The sequence below is a fragment of the Tubulanus polymorphus genome, chromosome 10, assembly GCF_964204645.1.
Source record: "Tubulanus polymorphus chromosome 10, tnTubPoly1.2, whole genome shotgun sequence".
NCBI classification, from domain to species: Eukaryota; Metazoa; Nemertea; class Palaeonemertea; order Tubulaniformes; family Tubulanidae; genus Tubulanus; species Tubulanus polymorphus.
Genome location: NC_134034.1, coordinates 12,119,064 through 12,140,073, shown reverse-complemented (window position 1 = coordinate 12,140,073; position 21,010 = coordinate 12,119,064). Strand labels below are relative to the sequence as shown.

Genomic DNA, 21,010 nt, shown 5'->3' with positions numbered 1-21,010 from the left:
GCGTCGTATACAACATGGATCTCAGGCGCGGATTCGGGCGTACATAAGGCTAAACAAAAATGATACCTTGTTTCTCCGCAGTGGCCGGGTCATTTTTGTAAAATATGATAAAATTTATAAACAGTTCATTTCTATAGCGGCCGGGTCTGTTATGGTGAAATTGATCACGATTTAAAAAAAAAAGTAATGTATAGGGTAGATAGGCGGCCGGCCGGGTCAACATTTAAGCTCAGCAGAGTGGAGAAACAAGGTATCCATTTCTTTTGGCCTAACAACTCTATTGCCAAAATTCTGTTTGTACCCTTCGTATATTGCCCTTCGAAATAGAGTAGTTCATTTTTATTGACGCCGGTTACTTCCCAGAGCCCTCTCTTAATGCCCTAAAACGTTCCGGTCATTTCAAGATTTCCCTACGTTCAGTTTCGACCCGTAAAAAGTGTGATCTAGGAGTTTAGATTTTAAATATTTTCTTTCGAAAAATTCAAGAATCCAGTCTGATTGGGTGTTGTTAAGGGCCCAGGGTAAAATCCAACCTAGCACTTGAGTTTTTTGCTTTAAAAACATTTTCGTTCAAAAACATTTATCCTTGAGGCCTTGTTTAAAAAACAGCAGATATATATATATATATATATATATATATATATATATATATATATATATATATATATATATATATATATATATATATATATATATATATATATATATATATATATATATATATATATATATATATATATATATATATATATATATATATATATATATTTATATATATTTATATATATATATATTGTAAAAAGCTTTGACATTTTTTCAATGTAAAGCGCTTTTAAGTAATAGATTATTATCAATATCATTATTCTTAATATAATAATTATTATTTTTGCAGTAATACCTCTGTTGATAGTGACTATCTATACGTCAGTTCGGGGAGTGATGAACGGAGAGGCTACGATAAGGTGTTGGATTTCAGACAGCAGTTTGCACTGGATAAACGCTGGTCCGATCTGCGCTTCGCTAATCGTAAGTTTGACTCACGCGATTGACAGCGGGCCAGTTGCTCAAATGTTGGCCGATGACTACTATGGTAAAGATATAGTTTTAATCGTCACTATGTCAACTATCCACTGGTTAACTCCGACCAACTTCAGCAACTGCAGCCCGGATTGAGATGAATATTTCTATTTAAAAAAAAATCATTAATGTTTTCCTTTTCGTTTTTCTATTGCAGTTAAATCTAATCTTCCTATGTAATATCGTACGAGTTCTGGTGACCAAACTGCGTGCGGTCAATTCGCCCGACACAAACCAAACTAAGTACGTATCGAGTGAATTGGGAACTCAGGCTCGTAGCCAGTCTATAGACTAAACTGCGAGTAGATATCAAGACACAAGGCGAAACGTGAATTTCGTAGTGTAAAGGCGGACTCGTAGTTTTTCAGATTACCACTAAAAACTATATCAATTTAATCTATTCTATTTATTCATTACCAAAGTCATACAACTTTTATGGTGGATTTTATGGTAATCACCATTATCCTTCCCTGATATTGGTTTTCGGAGGAAATAAAAAAATTCGGATTTTTATGAATATATTTTAACTTTTCTCTATTTCGATTTTTCGGCTCCGTGATTGTGGCAGAAACTCTTCATTCACGGTGAATTACGATTATTTCCTTGTCATGATTTTTAATCAGTTTATAATTAGTTAGTTGTGTTGTTATATTGCAGGAAGGCAGTGCGTGCTATCATCATACTGATACCGCTACTCGGCCTGCAGTACATGATCATACCATTCCGTCCAACAGAACCCGCAGCGCAGACCATTTATCTGATCATCGCAGCTGTCGTAGTGTCGTTCCAGGTACGGCTGCCCCGTTACTCTCCAACTGTGACGTCAGCACAAGACCCTTGAACAAGATTCAAATTTACCTCTGAATCAACCTACAACGTCTGTAGACCCTTCTCCATAAAATCCAACATTGACGTCACCATGCCCTTATACAAAATGTGGCTGCCTCCGTTACATCCATCTATGACGTCACCAGACCCTTAAACAAGATATATGGTTACCTCTGTATCAACCTACGACGTCTGCAGACCCTTCTCCATAAAATCCAACATTGACGTCATCATGCCCTTATACAAAATGTGGCTGCCTCCGTTACATCCACCTATGACGTCACCACAAGACCCTTATACAAGATATATGGTTACCTCTGTATCAACCTATGACGTCAATAGAATCGTGACGTAATGATAGATATTCCCTAGGCTATTCTGTAGATATGCTATATATTTATGGCCCCATATATCCACCTATTACGTCAGTCATTAACGGGAATACTTGTTAAATGTTGCTAATGAGAATAAATTGATTTGTCTTTTTAGGGTTTGTTCGTCGCGGTTATTTTCTGTTTTTGTAACGGAGAGGTAAGTGGTATATTTAAATACATAAAGACACACCTTCCCTCACCCGAATCGGACATTTCCGGAATCTGCCGAATCGTACCGACGAGATACTCAATTCAAACGAATTTAATCGACATTTTCCGGAAAATACCGAATTATCCCGACTATCCGCACAATCGGCTATCGCATCATACAATCTCAACATTCTTACGGAAACTACCGAGGTATCCCGATCTTCTTGACCCAAATCGGTGTTGTTATTGGTTTGCGCGTTAGATACATAAATTATCTATCAACCTCATTTACTAGTGGTCATTTACTGGTTGTCATTTACTGGTGGTCATTTACTGGTTGTCATTTACTGGTGGTCATGGTAAATCAACCTGTCATTCAAATCACTACAAATAACCATCAAATCACGAAAAGGAGAAAGTCGTCATTAGTAACTAATAATAATTTTACTGAATCGTTGAAGTTATTGAGAATGAGAAGGTCGTCATAAGTAACTAATCATAATTTTACTGAATCGTTGATGTCATCGAGAATGAGAAAGTCGTCATTAGTAACTAATCATAATTTTACTGAATTGTTGATGTCATGGAGAATGAGAAAGTCGTCATTAGTAACTAATCATAATTTTACTGAATCGTTGAAATCATCGAGAATGAGAAAGTCGTCATTAGTAACTAATCATAATTGTACTGAATCGATGAAGTCATTGAGTAGGTTTTACTAGAAATCGTTGGAGTCCTCGAAATGAGAAGGTCGTCGTCAGTAACTGATCGTAATTTTTACTTTCTTCCTGAAAACATCGATTCCTCGATATTAATCCTGCAGAAATAAAAATCTAGATTTTTATTGTCACATTTTCTTCTCGATGTATTCACTCAGTGAATCCTTCAGATTATCCGCTGTTAATTCATCAGGAGATGAAAGGAAAGTTTCAATCAACAACTTATCTTACGGAGCTTAAAACGAGATTATTGAAATCGGTTTAGGAGCGAATTTCTAATTAAAAGGATACAAATTAGAAAAATCTAGATTGAATATCGCATACGATAACAACATTTCTAAAGCTAACGTCGTTATGGTAACACAACTATTTTGTCGGCTGACTTCTAAATTTCACTGCGCGCTAAATGATATCGTGATCTAAAACTGCTTGCTGGGATTCGAACCGGGTGAATTGGCCAGTTCTGGAGAATGTCGTCGTATTACTAACGCCAAGCTGTCGGGTTCGAATCCCACAAAATTCAAATTAAGGAAATTTATAGACACTTTTATTTTATTGGATGTAGTTTGTATATATAGGCGTGGCATGCTTGTGTCTGTGAAGTAGTGTTTTAAGTTAAATATATCCCTGCCCGCTACCCTTCTAGAATAATTAATGTTGGTTGAGCTGGGCAGTTTGAGAAGTTCGAACGTTCTTGAATTGCGACACATTGTTTTGAAAATTCAAATCTTTAAAATACGCAAACAGAAATCAAAAAAGGTACGCAGTATAAGAATTCTCCTTACGCACGTTCGGTTCGGAATATCGAACTCGAAATAGTCTCGAAAGTAAGAAAGGATCGAAGGCATGAAAGTTCTTGCGCCTTTGGCCACTAGAGCAAGTCGAGTAGTTGGGGTGGGGGTTGGGCAAAGTAGATTCTAGAAAGACTAACGTTACGAACCCAGTGTCTGTGATATGCAATATCAATGATGTATTTATTGCAAAACTCCGCCGTACGCTACCGAATGACCTTCACCTTTTATGTTCGCGCCCTCTCCGAAGCAGACGATCTTTTTTGTTTACACTTTTTCGTACCGTTTGTTTTATTTTGTTTCTCGCTATAGGTGATCGCTATCGTCAAGCGCAAGTGGGGGCAGCACCAGCTAATGCAGGGCAAGACGCGGTCACGCGGTATGTCGTTCGCGACCCAGGTGACCACGGCGAACATGGATTACTCTTACACGGCGACGAGTCACCAGGACGAACCGTCGATCAAACCGTGTCTGAACGGCAAGAAAAACGGAAAACCAAAAATCCACGTCAGTCCGTGTTAGCGCGCCACCTAGCGTCAGTTCTATTTCAAAACATGAAAGTTAAGAAAAAAAATTTCTATATAAACATGGCGGCCATTTTGACAGGAAGTGACGTCACTTTTCTTGTGTAGGAATGAGGTTATGCGACATGTGCTGGAATTAGGCTGTGACTGATCAATATAGTGACTTATGACTGAAGTCTATTGACGAACGTTGAATGTATATAATGTATATACAATGCTTTGTAGTTTGTTCTGTGTACGAACGAAAGGAAATTCACACGTGTACACGTTCGATCGAACATGCGCATGTTTGTAAATATCGATCGTGGTGCTTTAGGCGGAACTTGAAATGAATATGTAAATATCTCAATTTCAATATGGCCGCAAAGCGCCCGCTGATGAATCATATACGATCAAGTGTCATTTGATAAAGTGAGGAGTATCGCGGACATTGGATTAATTTTTTGACAGCTAACAAGCAGAATTTTGACATCGACCATTGTTTCGAACAAGTTTGAATTATCTCAGAAGAATGAATTAAAACAGAAAAAAATATTACTATCTGTATGTTTGCTGTATGAAGGCACCTCCGGAAAGCGAGGCCTTACGAAAAAACAACAAGACTTGAACCCAGTTTACCTGTAAATACAACAATGAAACCCTGATCTAACTTTAACCTCTCTGAATATAAGCCACGTCTGTCTGTGTAGGAAAATGTTTTGCGAAAAATGTTGAAATATATTTTTGACGGCTGTACATAGAAAAACACTCGTTCTATCAATAACCGCTTCATTATATGTATCAGTGCAATCGATATAAACATATAGAAATATATATCGGAATATATATATATATGTATACTTATATTTGTCTAACACGGATTAACGAATGGATTAGTTATTGAGGATGAATACACAGGACTGTTGGGCATCACGCGTTTGGATCGGGGCATGTTTTTTTTGAGAACGCATTTTGCTGCTGTTGGTGAGCGATGGCGACTACTGACATCCACCGGACATTATGTAAGCTACTACGTCACACAAAGTGTTACACTAACTCACACCAGGCATCAACCCCGTATTCCGGGATTCGAACCGAACTGCGTCGTAGCGCACGCGGCCGGGTCATGCAATCCTCGCTAGGGTAGGCCATGCGGTTATACGTCATTCGAACACGTGGTCTAATCTCAGGCCTAAGAGATTCAGGTTCGAATCCCAGCCGGGGATGTTGTCTCACCGCAGCACAGGCTTTTAACACTACTCTGCACATGCGCACTTCTTAATTAACCACTAAGCGCCCCCTCGCGAGTCTAAATGTATTGATAAACCCAGCTGTCGATGGATGCGTTACGCATGCGCAGTCGCATTCTTTAAAAGAAGCCATTTTTAATTTCCTACCACTTTATGCTTATCCATCTATCTATCTTATATCCCTTGCACCCGCATGCCATTGCAAATATCATATATATTGCATGAGAGCCTACGATTGTATATACCCCACTATCGACCCCCCTCATCTTCAGAATTATGTTGTATTTTTTATGTTAAGGTACGTCGAGGATTGATAGGAATAAATCAACATATTTAATCGCTAGGCCAATGAATCGAATTCATTGACAACTTAACGAAAGTTATACGCAAAATATTATCCAGCTCAATGGGGTACCGGCTACACTTCTATGACAAGTACAGTTCCACCATGTTCCGCCAGGTTCGCTAGTGTACAAAACGACGTCCATGCTACGGAATTTGTGTCACGTATAAATTCAAGATTAATCTGATTTTATCTAAACGCGATATATGCCTACTTTTTGGATCGGTATACCGATATAGAGAAAAAAGTTAATTGAAAATCAACTAATTTTGATCGAGTTAGTCTTAGTTGCGCCATCTTACGGGATCGCTCGTGTGCCGGTGCCCCATTATAATCAGTGTGTTTTATTCCTTTCCAACTTCGTTAAGCATGTGACACGTGTCACCGGTTTCGTATATTGAGATAATGAATATTTTCCGGTTTGTGTCTCGTTTCAGGTAATATCGTTAATACAGCGTAAATGGGGTCAACACCAATTAATGCGGGGTTCGAACCCCGTGGCCGCTGCGGCTATGGCAAATCGACACGGCATGACCTACAGCACTACACAAGTGACCAGCGCGCCGGATATTAATCTACAAACAACCGCAGCGCCGCATACACACCGCGAGAAAGAGCCTCTGAACGGTAAAAAGAACTTTAGCTCGCGCGGTGGAGGCGGGAGCGGAAGTGGTGGTTTGTCGCGGTCGTGCGCTAACTGGATTCTGTGTAGAAACTATTCTAAAAGCGGTCACTACGCAGACGGTGGTGCCCAATCGCTACAGCTATCTGGCGGCGAGGATACGAACCAAAACAGTCACCGTTACAGTAAACATAAAGCGAAGACGACTATTACGACTTGTTGTAGTTCAGTATAACCATCAACTTGTAATTTGTGTTTCGTTTCGTTGTCGGTATTTGAATTTGAATATAACGGTTACTACGTCAGCAGTGGTGCTTAATCCTGATCGGTTTACCCAGTGGTCGCCACAATAGCGACTAAAACATCGGTCGTGCATCATCGGTGGCGACACCTATTAACATTATTGTGTACTTATCTAGTCGCTAACTTTTAATAGATAACACTGGATGGCGATTGGTTGTACGTCAGTGACGTACCTATGACGTCATTGTCACCTGTAACTGTGCATTATTATGTTTTGAATGTAAATAGTGTTGACCTTCTATTTATTCAGCGTCAACAACTTACGTTGAATTTAGCTATGATTGTGTCATAGGTTCGTCGGCACATTATTTGGTAATAAGGCGACTCCTAGCGGTCCTAAACAATATTAACGCTTCTTGCATTATTGGCGCTTGTTTTACGGGCACCTTATAGATGGCGTGATTGTCGAATTTCATCCCAAATTTTGATAATTTCACACTGTATATAACGAACTATCCATTGATTATAATAATATTTTCCGGTACCTTGAAGTTCGTTGTAACGAGATTCTGCTGTATTAGAAATCCTAAGGTGTTTGTGTCCGACTTCACACTAGCGCACCTGGTGGTTATTTGCCACAGTGCCGGCACTTCGTTATGTATTGGCGACGGGTTTCCGTAGAAACGCCTGTCGATTGATTATTATCATTATTATTAATATACTGTTCAAAACTAATGTAAATGTGACTTTATCAATGTATGAAATATCTAAACCAATAATATCTAGGATAAATTACCAAAACAAGAACAAATTTTATCTACTACCAAGGAACACGAGTCTTTATGATATAAACAGTATCAATGTATACATTTTGCGCGGTTTCCCTGTGACTAGATATATATCTCTTGCCTGTTTTCAATGCAGGTAGCGATCTAGTCACCGTATAGTCTTTGTTGTACATAAAACACCCCACAATACTAACGAACAACATCCCAAAATTCTGTTTCGCTGGAGTTTGGATCAGATTGATTACATCTATGTTCAGAGATTTATCTAAAATGAAACCTTAAATGAACTCCAAATGCGAATGTGAAATTGTAAAGCAGCATTCTTTCCGAAACGTAAGTGGAACTGAGTTTTAGCCGTTGTTCGCTGATATTGTGGGGCGTTTTTTTATAAGTATCGACTGTCCGAGGGATGCCGGATCCGGACTGAGGGGTTTGTATGATCCGGACTGAGGAGGCTGTAAAGTCCAGGCTGGGAGACTATAGGGTCCAGGCTGAGAGGATGCAGGGTCCAGGCTGAGGGGTCTGTTGGGTCCAGGCTGAGAGGGATGCAGGTCCGGGCATTCGATTGACACCAACATTAGCAATTAAAATCAACTATGTAACTAAGATGACATGCTATACAGTCGAACTTGGTTGAGACGTCATCGTTGCTGAAAATCGTCTCCATTTTTGAGTCTCAATTTGTTTTTCAACTTGTATTTCATACTAAATTTACTAAGTGTAAGCATGGACGTATAAACTAGATCTAGTTTATACGTCCATGGCGTCAACGTCGTCAACGTAATGATCGTCTCTCAGCTACGATGACGTTACCCAGTTTGACTGTAACTATTGTAGTGAAACGTTTAGTACCAGTCTATCAAACGAGATTCTGGACCCAGTTCAACAGTTCGTCTGAGCTAATCTTCGCAGACAAACTGGCGATTCGAGTCCAGGATCGTTGTCTCCGTAAGTGTTAAATCTCTGTGAATCCTTTCTTCATTATTATTATTATTATTATTATTATTATTATTATTATTATTACTATTATTATTATTATTATTATAAACATTATGATAATTATTATATTTGTATCAATGACCGATGTATAAATAAAACATAGTATCGTTTATTTTGAAATGTTTCGTCCTCTTATGCTATATACTAAATTCTCTCAAAGTGGTTTCCTTAACCTATGTGTCATTGATGTTCTTCACTAACTCTTTCCATGTGCAAATCAATCACCTAAAGACAATCAAACGTTGATTGATTTTTAGGGGGTTTCATAGCTGTCTGACCGAAACATAGCAACCTGCCACCTATAGGCGTATAGAGTCAACATGCCTGCTGCATTTTGATCGCGTATCGAGCGCTTGATTTCACTAGTTTGCCATCTAGCGGGTGTTATAGGAACTATCATCGATGTCCTGCCGAATGACCAATTGATTTACAATTTAATCATTAAGATAACCTAAACTTTTATTCGTCTTATATTACATGTTTCATTATATATGATATTCCCTACGCGGGATTCGAATGGCCTACTGTTTATGAGTCGTGGGGCTCAACTGACTGAGTCACAAGTGCTTTCAACGGGACATCTATCGGCCGAACGCCCGTTCGCAGCTGATTCCGTAGAAACCCCTCGCACACGTGCACATGCGCACACCATTCGGAAAGTCAGCGCACAGGCCACCGTTTTGACACGGTAGACTGGCACACGTAACCGGAACTGAAACGAATAGAAGACATTTTAAAAACATTTTTATCAATTTCGTCGAATTTCGTCAATTTGAGTTGGCACCTAAACCTATAAACACAGACCTTTGTTTTGGCAGAGATTGCCTGAAAAACCAGTTCTACACGAACACTGGTATCCGCTAGCTGTGGCCAGATCTACCGCGCATGTGCCGCGGTTTTGGCAAACGACACCTTGACAAAAATCGATCGCTTCAAAAAAAAAGATTAGTACGTCAGACAAAGAGATCTACCGAATGTAGTTTTAGATTGGTCTCTGCCGATTCCGGAATGATTTTTAATTCGGAATTGCATTCCGGAATCCGATCAATCGAAACCCGCCTGAGAATCTAAGGGCCATGATTTTCGATTTAGAATCTCGACTCTTCTCAGGAGGTTGTTAAGTTACTTACGTGTTTCACAGTTAGTGCCAGAGAAACCTCTAGTGCACGTGCACTCATACGTCTTAGGACCTGTTTTGCTACACGTGCCCATATTTAAACACGGGTTCGGCTCACAAGGATCCACTGAAAGATTTACAAGAAAAGAAACAATATCAAAACTAAGGCTAAAATAAAATAATGCCTTGTTTCTAATCGGCTGGGTCATTTTGTTAAGTGCAATAAAATTTGTAATTAGTTCATTTCTATTTTAGCGGCCGGGTCTGTTATGGGAAGCTTGATCATGATTTTTAAAAGTAATGTACAGGAGTATTAGGCGGCCGACTCCCCATGACATCGCCAAACGGTTAGTTTGACGTCACCAATCGAGGTCTTGCTTTGCTCCTGAGTTCACGTATCGTTAAATGACGTCAGACATGGATTGTGATGAGTGATGGTGGCCATTGTGATCGAGCCTTACCACAGTATCCCCATGTATTGGCGGCATCGGTGTAACACCATTTGTTCGCAGCTCCCGGGGCGCACACAGTATACTGGGTTCCTCCGGATGTAAACGGGAACATACATAGAGTACCAGGTATCGCATTGCCGCCTTGTGTTTCTGTGATTTAGACGAAAGACAAAACAAATAAGAGATAACTATCACAAATTGAATGTTAGTTGTTTAATTTTGAGTTAAAGTTTAGTTAGGGCTCAAAGGAAGTAACCCTCAATCTTACCTACAGCCAAATACTGACAAGTACTACCGCTATATTTGGTTGTACATGCGCATTGATACCCGCTCGGCGTGTCCGAGCAAGTTCCACCATTTTGACAAGGGTTCGTATCACAGTTTCCTGGAAATCGAACGGATAATGATTGAACGAATCGTATATGATTGATCGGGGCATCGATTTCCATTACTAGAGTTTGTGACTGTTCTAAGACTCGCCCCTTCTCATTATGAAGACGGTCCTCATTCGACAATGACTCAATTTTATCTAGTTTGTTCAACTCGCTGTAAATAAAAATCACTTACTGTTTTGACATTGTCGTCCTGACCATCCGCGCGTGCATTCACACTCGTAGTTAACAGCATCAGCCATTTTACATTGTCCGCCATTTCTACACGGCCCTGACTGACACGGTCTTACTAATGAAAAGGAGAAAGATAGATCGTCGCTTTGGTTGGAATATGTCTCACAGTTGCGCGCTATATCACAGTTCCACATTTGTTCCAATTACACTGGGCTGTGTGGGTTAAATCTGACTGTAGATCCAGTTCCACAGTCGTGTGGGTGTAATTTGACTCTGAATCTAGTTCCACAGTTACGTGAATTTATCTGAATCTGAACACAGTACCACAGTTGTGTGGGTTTTATCTGTCTTTTAGCCAAGTTCCACAGTTGTGTGGGTTTGATTTGTCTTTGAGCCCAGTTCCACAGTTGTGTGGGTTTGATTTGTCTTTGAGCCCAGTTCTCCAGTTGTGTGGGTTTAATTTGTCTTTGAGCCCCATTCCACAGTTGTGTGGGTTTTATTTGTCTTTCAGCCCCATTCCACAGTTGCGTGGGTTTAATTTGTCTCTGAGCTCAGTTCCACAACTTATGGGTTCAATGTGGTCTATTACTCACAGCAGTATCCGTATCTATTGGCACTGTCAGTATAGCACCAGTCTTGTCGTGTACCAGTATTAATACAAGTCGTTCGAGGAGTTCCACCGTACAGAAACGGGAACATACATTTAGCTCCTGGTAAAGCGGTTCCACCAGTAACCACTGGAACACAAGATGTGGAAACAATATTTGTAGCACACATTAGAGGACGTGAGTGTTAGAAAATAATAAATTACGATGGAAGAGACCACAGATGACCTATTTACCTACATATGCTCTACAAGTGACCCGTATTGGTGATGTGCGGGCCGACTCTATTATCACGTCCGGATTGATATCGGTGAAAAAGAGTACAATCGGAGAACGACTGCGCTATCACTTAATAGACTGGTTGCTGAGCCTAGACTGGTTGCCTGTTAATGCTATGCTGAACGTGTATCTTCTTAACCGTATGGCTCCACTCCGCAACTTAACCACCTCGCCAGAATCGAGAGTCCGGAGATATCCGGATGATCGCGTGATCGATAAAAGAGTGAAATTGGAGACGTCCGGACGCGTCCGGTTGGATGATAGAGTCGGCCCTTGGTGACCTATCATACTATAAGTACAGTTGACCTATTTTAGTTTCCAGTTTGAGCTGTTTACCTATAGATACCAGTGACCTACTTATGTTACAGGTGACCTATTTACCTACAGATTTGTACTGACATCTCTCCCCGAAATATGCCCCTGAACATGTGCACTTAAACCCGTTACCACTTCCGACGTCCGTACAAGTTCCTCCCTTCATGCAAGGTGAATCGGTGCATTTCTGAATTGCTGGAAGAAAGAAAAACAAATCTGTTCAATATCTTTGAATGATTTCAAGTGTGACGTCATAGGAAGATTTGTCGAGAACGCCATCTTTTCTAATGAACCGCAAGTTCGGTGGTACTCGGTTGAAATTACTATTTAAAATCCTCGCGTGCCAGTTACGACACCTTGGATTCTACTTACGACAATAGCCCCACTTTCTATCGGCGTTATAGTCAAAAGTTGTTGAACACCACGGATAGGAGGCGCTGACCATCGTACAATCGGAGTACAGTCTATTGTTGTAGCTGAACGGTAAATTACAGGTGGCGCCACCGGAATTACCGCCATACGTCACTGCAAGAAACTTTGAATTTATTGATTTTACGAATACTTACATACACACGACTTTATATGGATGGCGAAAGATAAACAATAAATATGGCAGCAAAGCAGCTAAAATTGTTTGAGTAGTTATTTTTTTATTAAAAGGAATTGAACCTTGAAAAAAAATATATACCAATGTGCAAGATTCGACAATCGACATCCGAGGGCTACTAGAAAATAGAACACTAGTGACCAATGGGACTCAAGTACCTGTGGATCTACTGACCACCGACGCTTCTTAAAGAAATATAACGTGTCTGTTGCAAGAGAATAATAATTAATGCTTTACCTATCGTCTGTGAGTTCACAGCCAGCATCTTCACCAGTATCAACAAACTGATAGTCAAACACGTCATCATCATCATCAAACTGCTGCCGCCCCCTGTCCAACAGATGTAGAACTAATGATGAAACGCTGTTTAGTAAGAATGATATAAGAATACCACAATAAGAATGAAAAATGGAGCAAAAATTGCCGTTTTTTGAAGATGACTATTAGGACAAAAGCCGGAAATAAACTACTAGGCTCAAGAATCTAGAATCAATTTAAGCTCTAGAATCAATTCAGATTATATTTTTCATTTTTACTGTGGTATTTTAAATTCGATTTAGAACTGCCCAGAGACAGATATCCGAATACTTATGTTAGTGCCTTTACCACGTCCAGAGTGAAGGTTGTCACCTGGTCTAAGTTTTGTTTACGCATAAACAGACAACGAAAGTCAAGCAAACATTGTATTCAACAAATATATACGCTCGAAGATTTGTTTATTTGTGAAATATCGTGATGACCACGCGTCGTGGTGTGTTTAATATGTGTTTGTGGATGGTTGTTCGAGCGATCGATTCGTGAAATGGATATTACCCTATTAAACTCTGGCTTTGTTTGCGCTTTTCAATGATTTAATCGGAAATGCGTGTTAATAGATTGCAAGAATCTGTTTACTAATTATCGGCTCTTGTGCGAGAATTTTTGATGGTTTAATTAATGGTCGACTTCGGGCAAACAGAATGTCAAAATGCCAACCTTTATCAACCAACTTGGGGTGAAATTTACCAGTTTCATCATCTTTGCCGCAGTTAGAGACGGAGTTTATTGTATTTCACAAACTCTTACTCAGTATTTGACACCAACTCGGGGTAGAATTTACCAGTCTCAACTTAACCACAGTAAGGGACAGAGTCTACTGTATTTCACTAACTCTTACTCAGTATTTGACACCAACTCTGGGTAGAATTTTACCGGTCTCAACTTAACCACAGTAAGGGACAGAGTCTACTGTATTTCACTAACTCTTACTCAGTATTTGACACCAACTCTGGGTAGAATTTTACCGGTCTCAACTTTACCGCAGTAAGAGACAGAGTCTACTGTATTTCACAAACTCTTACTCAGTATTTGACACAAACTCGGGGTAGAATTTTACCAGTCTTAACTTTACCGCTGTAAGAGACAGAGTCTACTGTATTTCACAAACTCTTACTCAGTATTTGACACCAACTCGGGGTAGAATTTTACCAGTCTTAACTTTACCGCAGTAAGAGACAGAGTCTACTGTATTTCACAAACTCTTACCCATAAGTATTTGACACCAACTCGGGGTAGAATTTTACCAGTCTCAACTTTACCGCAGTAAGGTCTACTGTATTTCACAAACTCTTTTATATAAGTATTTGACACCAACTCGGGGTAGAATTTTATCAGTCTCAACTTTACCGCAGTAAGACACAGAGTCTACTGTATTTCACAAACTCTTACTCAGTATTTGACACCAACTCGGGGTAGAATTTTACCAGTGTATATGACTCTTTTTAGGCGAAGTAGCTTATGTGAGCTTTATGTGACCTCGATCAATTTTCGCAGACGGCGATAAAAGGCGATTGTTTGAACTTTCCAAATAAAAGCATCGGAATTGAAGTATTTGCAGCAGATCACTGCATTCAACAGGAGAAGGCCAGATTGCGAAAATGAGTTTCGATTTCGTCAATGTTTGATTAAGTATGGATCATCTGTTTAAGGATGAGTCACATATCGAAATCAATGCGTGTTTCTGTCAACCGTACGTCGAATATGAAATGTGAGACGTATCGAATAAAGATCAGGTTTATTTGAAACCATCGCATGCAAGGTGACGCTGATTTGTAAAATCTGGAAGGAAACCCAGGGTATCAGAGAAATCTAGAAAAAAAATCTAGGAAACCCAAGGAATTTTTAAACGGGGGAAAGTGGCCGCCTTGACTTGGAGAGAAGAGCAGATATCACGAATATCTTTCATTGGTTTCTTCAGTCAAGTTCTGAAAAGGTAGTTATGCATGCATCGGGGGATGGGGATACTACCCTCACAGGAGGCGAAAGGGATTTCTATCTCGACGCCTGAAGCTTGGCAATCAAAACTAGTAACAAAAAATATTTAATATTTTATTCTATATCCGATCGTATGAAATATTTTGCCTCCCAAATGATGGCGAATCAATTTCTCAAGTATTTGGGGCCGTCAATCTGTTGTCTAACTCTACTCAGGCACGCATTCGTTCTGCATAGTCAGACTCCTACTGTAACTATCAGTCCGTGTACAGATTGAACGACCCACTTCAAAATCAAACACCGGGCCACATCTGTATTTCCTTCATAATCACTGGCTTCATTCCTCGTGATTATAGGCGGATCGACGTCCGTCGTTAACCAATCAGCGGTATCAAACAAGGGTCCGCTGTTGCGCCACGGTCGTTTAGCAGATGATCCCTTGCGATCTCCCTTATAAGCGCCAGGTGTCTGCAGGAAATGCGATCAGTTTGTGATTGCGCGCTCGAGAAGTTCGGACGATCATGAACCCGATGAAGTCGTTGATAGTTTTTGCGGCGTGTTTTGCAGGTTTAGTTTCTGCCGTTCAAATAGGTAAGTTTTTAGCGAGAACTGAAAAATCGAAATTAGAAATCATCGAAATAAATTCGTCAGAAAAAACAGTTAGATTTAAAACGTTGAAAATACTCAGAGAACTCACTGCATTTGGGTCGAAATGAGTTCCTTTCTTCGTTAAATTTTTTTATTTTTAACTTTAGAATATCGCCTTATTGAGTAATATTCCCTGTTCTAGGTGAAGATCTCTTTACTTTTGAACTTTAAATGATCTGTTACGGATTTCAAATGAATTTAAATTTTCGCGTCTTTTCAACTTTTGATTTTAAATCTACATACGAATGAATTTCATGTTCATATTTCTGTATGATATCAGATTCGCAGACATTGGAGGTTTTTTAATCCTGCGAACTCATTATGACTTCTCTAAACTCTTTTCTTACAGAAACTCGTGGCGGTAACGCGCACGGTGCGTCATGTGTTTTCCCGTTCACCTACCAAGGCGTCGAATACAACGACTGTACTTGGAAGAATGCTAATAACTTTTGGTGCTCAACCACTACAGATTACGACCAGGATAAAACTTGGGGTTACTGCAGTAAGTGAACATCCTGAATTCTATAGTTATTTCTAAGATTCCTACGCTTTCTCTCTTCTGGGCAGCTAGCGATAACAAACCTGCCGTGTGTCTGAAATCGTTCAAAATCGTACGAACTTTTTGTAATTAATTTTCCCTAGAAAATCCTCCAAACGACATATTGTGCCAGACTATTTTGTATCATCGTCGCAGGCCCCCTTCCTCTCCTTTGAAATCCTCGAAAAGATTACTGCATTACTCATTAAACAGATCACGCGACAAAGGTTAAAAAAGACGGACGCAAAGAAAGTCTTATTGGATCTAATGTCTTCCAAAAACATACGGGGAGCACTTCCGGCTCCCAGGTGGCGCTACTAATCGGAGGCAAAAGTATATGTAAACATATTACTGATATTAAAACTCTTGATTACCAATTTTGACAGTGAAAGATCTGGGGAAGTTTTGCGTGTTCCCATTCCAATATCAGTCCGAGATATACTCGAAATGCGAACCGTACGGCGAGAGCTTCTGGTGCGCCGTCACATCCAACTACGACGAAGACAGGAAGTGGCAATATTGCCGTAAGTACGAAAATAACCGTCACCATTCTCATCACTACAAAATCGTATTCAATAGAAACATTTACCGGTAGATTATAAATTTCTTCGAAATATGTTTTTGATTTATTGTCTATATTAAGGATGCTTAAATACTGTGGTAGTAGCACAAAGTATCGATGATAGATACTTTGATTCAAATAACCCTAGGAAAAAAACTGAATGAATTCTCGATTAAAGCTTTAAAAAAACAAAATTTATTCATCATGAATTGAGGTAAAAAGAAATGGAATGGGGTATAATCATTACAGGCGAGAATAAGTTTAGTTAAGGCTATTTTTATGAAAAAAAAAATTGATTTTTAATCTTCTCTAAATGTGTATGTAGCAGGTTTCATTTAATTCTCCACGTCTGAGTGAACATTTTGTCATAATTATGGAAAAAGAATTTTACGGAAAGTAATATTTTGTATCGTCTACTCTTGTAGCGGATAAAGTACGAGGAACCTGCGCATCGCTACCGTGCGAGAATAACGGTAAATGTACGGATACTAAAACTGGATTTCACTGCACCTGTCCGATAAAATACAGCGGTTTGAAGTGTCAATACGAGGCTACAGGTAGGTCAACGCCGACGCCCCCTACTTCAAATAAAAACCGTCCATAGTCAAATTAAAACCCACGCGACTATTAAATTGGATTCGGAACCAAATGAAACCCACGCAATAGGTCTGGTGGATGCAGAGTCAAATGAAACTTACTCAACTGTAGAACTGGATCCAGATTCAAATTAAACCCGCGCAACCTTGTTGAACTGGGTTCAAAAGTAAATTTGTAATGTTTTTAATTTTTGATTCTAGTGACCACGGGAGGCAACGCAAACGAAGGTGCTGAATGTATGTTTCCTTACATCCATAACGGTAAAGTGATGGGCACCTGCGTCGAAGGTGGTCGCAAATGGTGTTTCACCGATACCCCCGGATACTGGGGATACTGTGGTAAGTGAGGGACGATATCGATTGTTTAAGAACACTGTATACACATCCTCGCTTGCCAGGGGTCCGGTATCACTCCCGAACTCGCTTCCACCAGCCCCCTGGCCTCACGAAGCGTGATTTCATTACTGGCGCTGTTGCGCGTGACGTCATATATCGATTTGCGAAATACTTCCTTGTTCGGTAAAACGTTCGCTGATTGGTCAATTTAACGGGAAAACAAACAGAAGTCTACTGACGGTTTGTTACAAGCGCTGTGATTGGTACGACCGGATTCTGGTCGGCTAGTAACGACTCCAACGACTCGTGAGGTCAAGGGGTTCGGGGAACAGCTTTAGCGTAGTGGGTTCGAATCCTTTGACGGGTGAAGATGCTGTATACATAGATCAGATATTAAATGTTTGATATTAGCTTTGAAACCACGGGCTTTTGCCCTTCAGAAGTTCTACATTTTCGATTCAATGGCCATAAATTCATTGTCAGTATTTTAGAATGTATAGATATCACGTGTTTTTGGATATCATGGATTGCCCGAAGACTGGGTCCTTCAATTAGTGCCCGTGGAGGCCACCGGTAACAGAACGGATGCAAACAGAACGTAGTTTAAACAGAACTTTTTCTGTGTTTTTTTTTTTCTAGTCGACCCGTGTGAAGCGAAACCTTGCGTCAACGGCGGAACTTGTACGAAGGTCGATCCCACGTCGTATCAGTGCACATGTCCGCATGGATACACCGGAATTCATTGTCAGGAAGCAGGTATGCAATCAAAACCCAGGGGCCAGTTGCACAGTCGTGACTTAAGTCCAAAAGTGGTCTTAAATCTTAAGACTGGTCTTAAGTTGTTAGATTTGCTTTAGAACTAAATTGGTCTTAGACTGGTCTTAAGTCTAAGCCGTGACTGTGCGACCGGCTCCAGGGGTCGGTTCCGTAGTCAAGACTTAAGACCAAAAGTGGTCTTAAACCTTAAGACTGGTCTTAAGTTGTTAGATTGGCTATAGAACTAAGTATGTCTTATACTGGTCTTAAGTCTAAGCCCTGTCTATGGAACCGGACCCAGGGGCCGGTTCCATAGTCGAGACTTAAGTCCAAAAGTGGTCTTAAATCTTAAGACTGGTCTTAAGTTGTTAGATTTGCTATGGAACTAAATTGGTCTTAGACTGGTCTTAAGTCTAAGGCGTGACTATGCAACCGGCTCCAGGGGCCGGTTCCATAGTCGAGACTTAAGTCCAAAAGTGGTCTTAAATCCAAAAGTGGTCTTAAGTTGTTAGATTTGCTATAGTCTAAGCCGTGACTATCCAACCGGCTGCAGGTCTCAGTCGTGACTTACATCCAAGTTGTCAGATTGACTAAAGGAACAAGTTGGTCTAAGACTGATCTTAAATCTCTAGCCACTTCTGTGTGTAGCTGGTCCCATTTTCGAGTCCAATTTGTAATTCTAATTCAATTTACTAAATGTAATTCGACTCGTTTGTATAAGTCATCATATAACTGAAGTCGTGGCGTCTCTGCATATGAGCGAATTTTGTATTTTCCAATTCATCTTACACTTTTGTTCAATATATTCCAAATTCTAAACCTTGCCGAGAAATGTATCCGGGTATTTATTTGTTTCTAATGCAGTGAGCTCGTCGGTATGCAAATTAGTGAAATGTAGAAACGGAGGAACGTGCGTGGAAGGTAACAGCGCCTCTGAGTACACGTGCGCCTGTGCCGAAGGCTTCATGGGAAAGCTGTGTCAGACCCAGATACCAAAAGGTAATTGATTCAGACTACGAACTCGATAATACGGTAAGACATCCACCAAACAACTACGTATCTACCAGATCCCCCTATTTGATAACACAGTCAGGTGGGTCCATTTGATTGGTTAGGGGTGGAACCTCGTCTGCTGAATGCCTTCTGAAAATCACCGACGAAGAACCAACAAGTTGATTGAAATATTTCCCTGCATCTCAATTATCATGCCATTAAAACGTTGCTTAATTTAACCGGCTCAAGTGCTGTACCTCAATCGGGTAGCTCAAATTCAATATCGTCGAAACTGAAATTTTGAATACTATTGTTTATCGCAGTGAGACACCCGTGCAGCGATGTGGATTGTGGAGCGGGAGGAACGTGCAAACTCGATAACCAGGGTGGATACAAGTGCCATTGTAAACTGGGATTCAGCGGAGAGCATTGTGAAAAAGGTAAATATTCTTCAACCGACGCGTCACCTGCTGCCTGCTTATTGTAACACAGTTTGTTTGTGATTGTTCGTACAAATCATGTAAGGTCACGTGACTGTGACGTGGGATGCACGTTTGAAGCAGGATAAAGATGGATTATGATCAAAATGGTCTTGTACTTTGAAATAGGTTGTCAGTCTTAGTAATCGGGTTTCGAGAGGTCCAATGAAGAACCCCAATATAACATTATCACGCAGAAAATGTTCGCTTGCCACGGCATCGTTTTGATAAATCACCGAAATATAAATCGATAAACTATTCATTAGTTTATTCATGAAGTTCTTAATAAAATTGTTGAAGTGAATGAAGAGTAATTTCGGATTTGTACCGTGGTAAAAATGAACTTTTAATTATCACTACAATGAAAGCGCCATTTTTGTGCAACTGGCCTCTGTAAATCATACGAGGCAATCATTTTTTAAGAATCTTTTTCACTCTTATTCGTATAGATATCTGCAAAAAAACGATTTGTGAATGGGGTCACGGAAAATGCGTGCCATCATCAGAGATAGCGTTCACGTGTAAATGCGATCCCGGTTACAAGGGTTCGTTCTGCCAATACAGTAAGTGAGCGCCCCTCTCACCTCCCAACACCCTTTACCCCCCCCCCCCCCCTACCCTACCCCCCCCCCCCACACACACACACACACAACAACATCGAAGAACTTGATTAACTATTCACTTTCAAATCATTATTCATCTGCAGGCGACCATTGCGCTGGAATCGTCTGTAAAAATAATGGAACTTGCGATGATGACGACGGCAAAGCTTCGAAATACACTTGTGTTTGCAAGGACGGGTTTGTCGGAACGAAATGCGAAAGTAGGTCATCATGTCGTCATTCTTTACGACTTTTCTAAGATAAGTTTATCATCTTTGAAAGAGATGAATTCTAGGCTCCAGAAGAAATACATCAAAAACCATTAATACCGGCAAAATTAATTCATTTTTGATGCCGTAAAACGGTTATAATAATGTATGCGTTATGTAAGTTAGTTTTCTTTGCACAGTGATTGGCACGGCTTCACTCTATGCGTTCACCATTCATCGATTGTGATAATGATAATCCGTAGGACAGATTTACCTTCAACATAACTGATGAACAATCTATTTCAGAGAGAAATCCTTGCAAGAGCAACTCGTGTCTAAATGGCGGAGTATGTAAATTAGCCGATATGAACGCGCAGGGTTACGCTTGCGAGTGTAAATCCGGTTTTAAA

General features: G+C 40.1%; 2 protein-coding genes across 3 annotated transcripts in view; one reads left to right on the top strand and one right to left on the bottom strand.

Annotated features, from left to right (window-relative positions):
* Positions 1-6,612, top strand: part of LOC141911927 (calcitonin gene-related peptide type 1 receptor-like) — a 31,216-nt gene extending 24,604 nt beyond the window's left edge. The window contains exons 8-13 of one of the 2 annotated variants that reach the window (XR_012620102.1): positions 893-1,026; positions 1,235-1,320; positions 1,735-1,867; positions 2,395-2,436; positions 4,252-5,464; positions 6,473-6,612. Coding sequence is in view for 1 of the 2 variants with exons in the window: in XM_074803036.1 (XP_074659137.1) it covers positions 893-1,026; positions 1,235-1,320; positions 1,735-1,867; positions 2,395-2,436; positions 4,252-4,461 (605 nt within the window). In the remaining variant the exon portion in view is untranslated. Of the gene's footprint in view, positions 1-892; positions 1,027-1,234; positions 1,321-1,734; positions 1,868-2,394; positions 2,437-4,251; positions 5,776-6,472 lie in introns of those variants that run through there. The other variant, XM_074803036.1, reaches the window with a different exon arrangement.
* A 2,587-nt stretch (positions 6,613-9,199) lies between these two features.
* Positions 9,200-12,932, bottom strand: LOC141911619 (hepatocyte growth factor activator serine protease-like). The gene is made up of 10 exons (XM_074802606.1): positions 12,866-12,932; positions 12,394-12,546; positions 12,088-12,216; positions 11,416-11,559; positions 10,824-10,937; positions 10,525-10,641; positions 10,266-10,406; positions 9,818-9,931; positions 9,492-9,617; positions 9,200-9,399 (listed from the first exon to the last, which is right to left on the bottom strand). Exons 1-10 carry the CDS (start codon positions 12,930-12,932, stop codon positions 9,269-9,271), a joined length of 1,236 nt encoding a protein of 411 aa, XP_074658707.1. The 3' UTR covers positions 9,200-9,268.
* Positions 12,933-21,010: the final 8,078 nt, after the last annotated feature.

Coding starts and splice junctions, on each gene's coding strand:
- LOC141911619 (XM_074802606.1), bottom strand. CDS start 12,932: ATGACGTGTTTGACTATCAGTTTGTTGATACTGGTGAAGATGCTGGCT. Junction 11,560..12,087: donor ATGTCAGTACAAATCTGTAG/GTAAATAGGTCA, acceptor CTTGTGTTCCAG/TGGTTACTGGTGGAACCGCT. Junction 9,932..10,265: donor CAATACATGGGGATACTGTG/GTAAGGCTCGAT, acceptor TAAATCTTTCAG/TGGATCCTTGTGAGCCGAAC.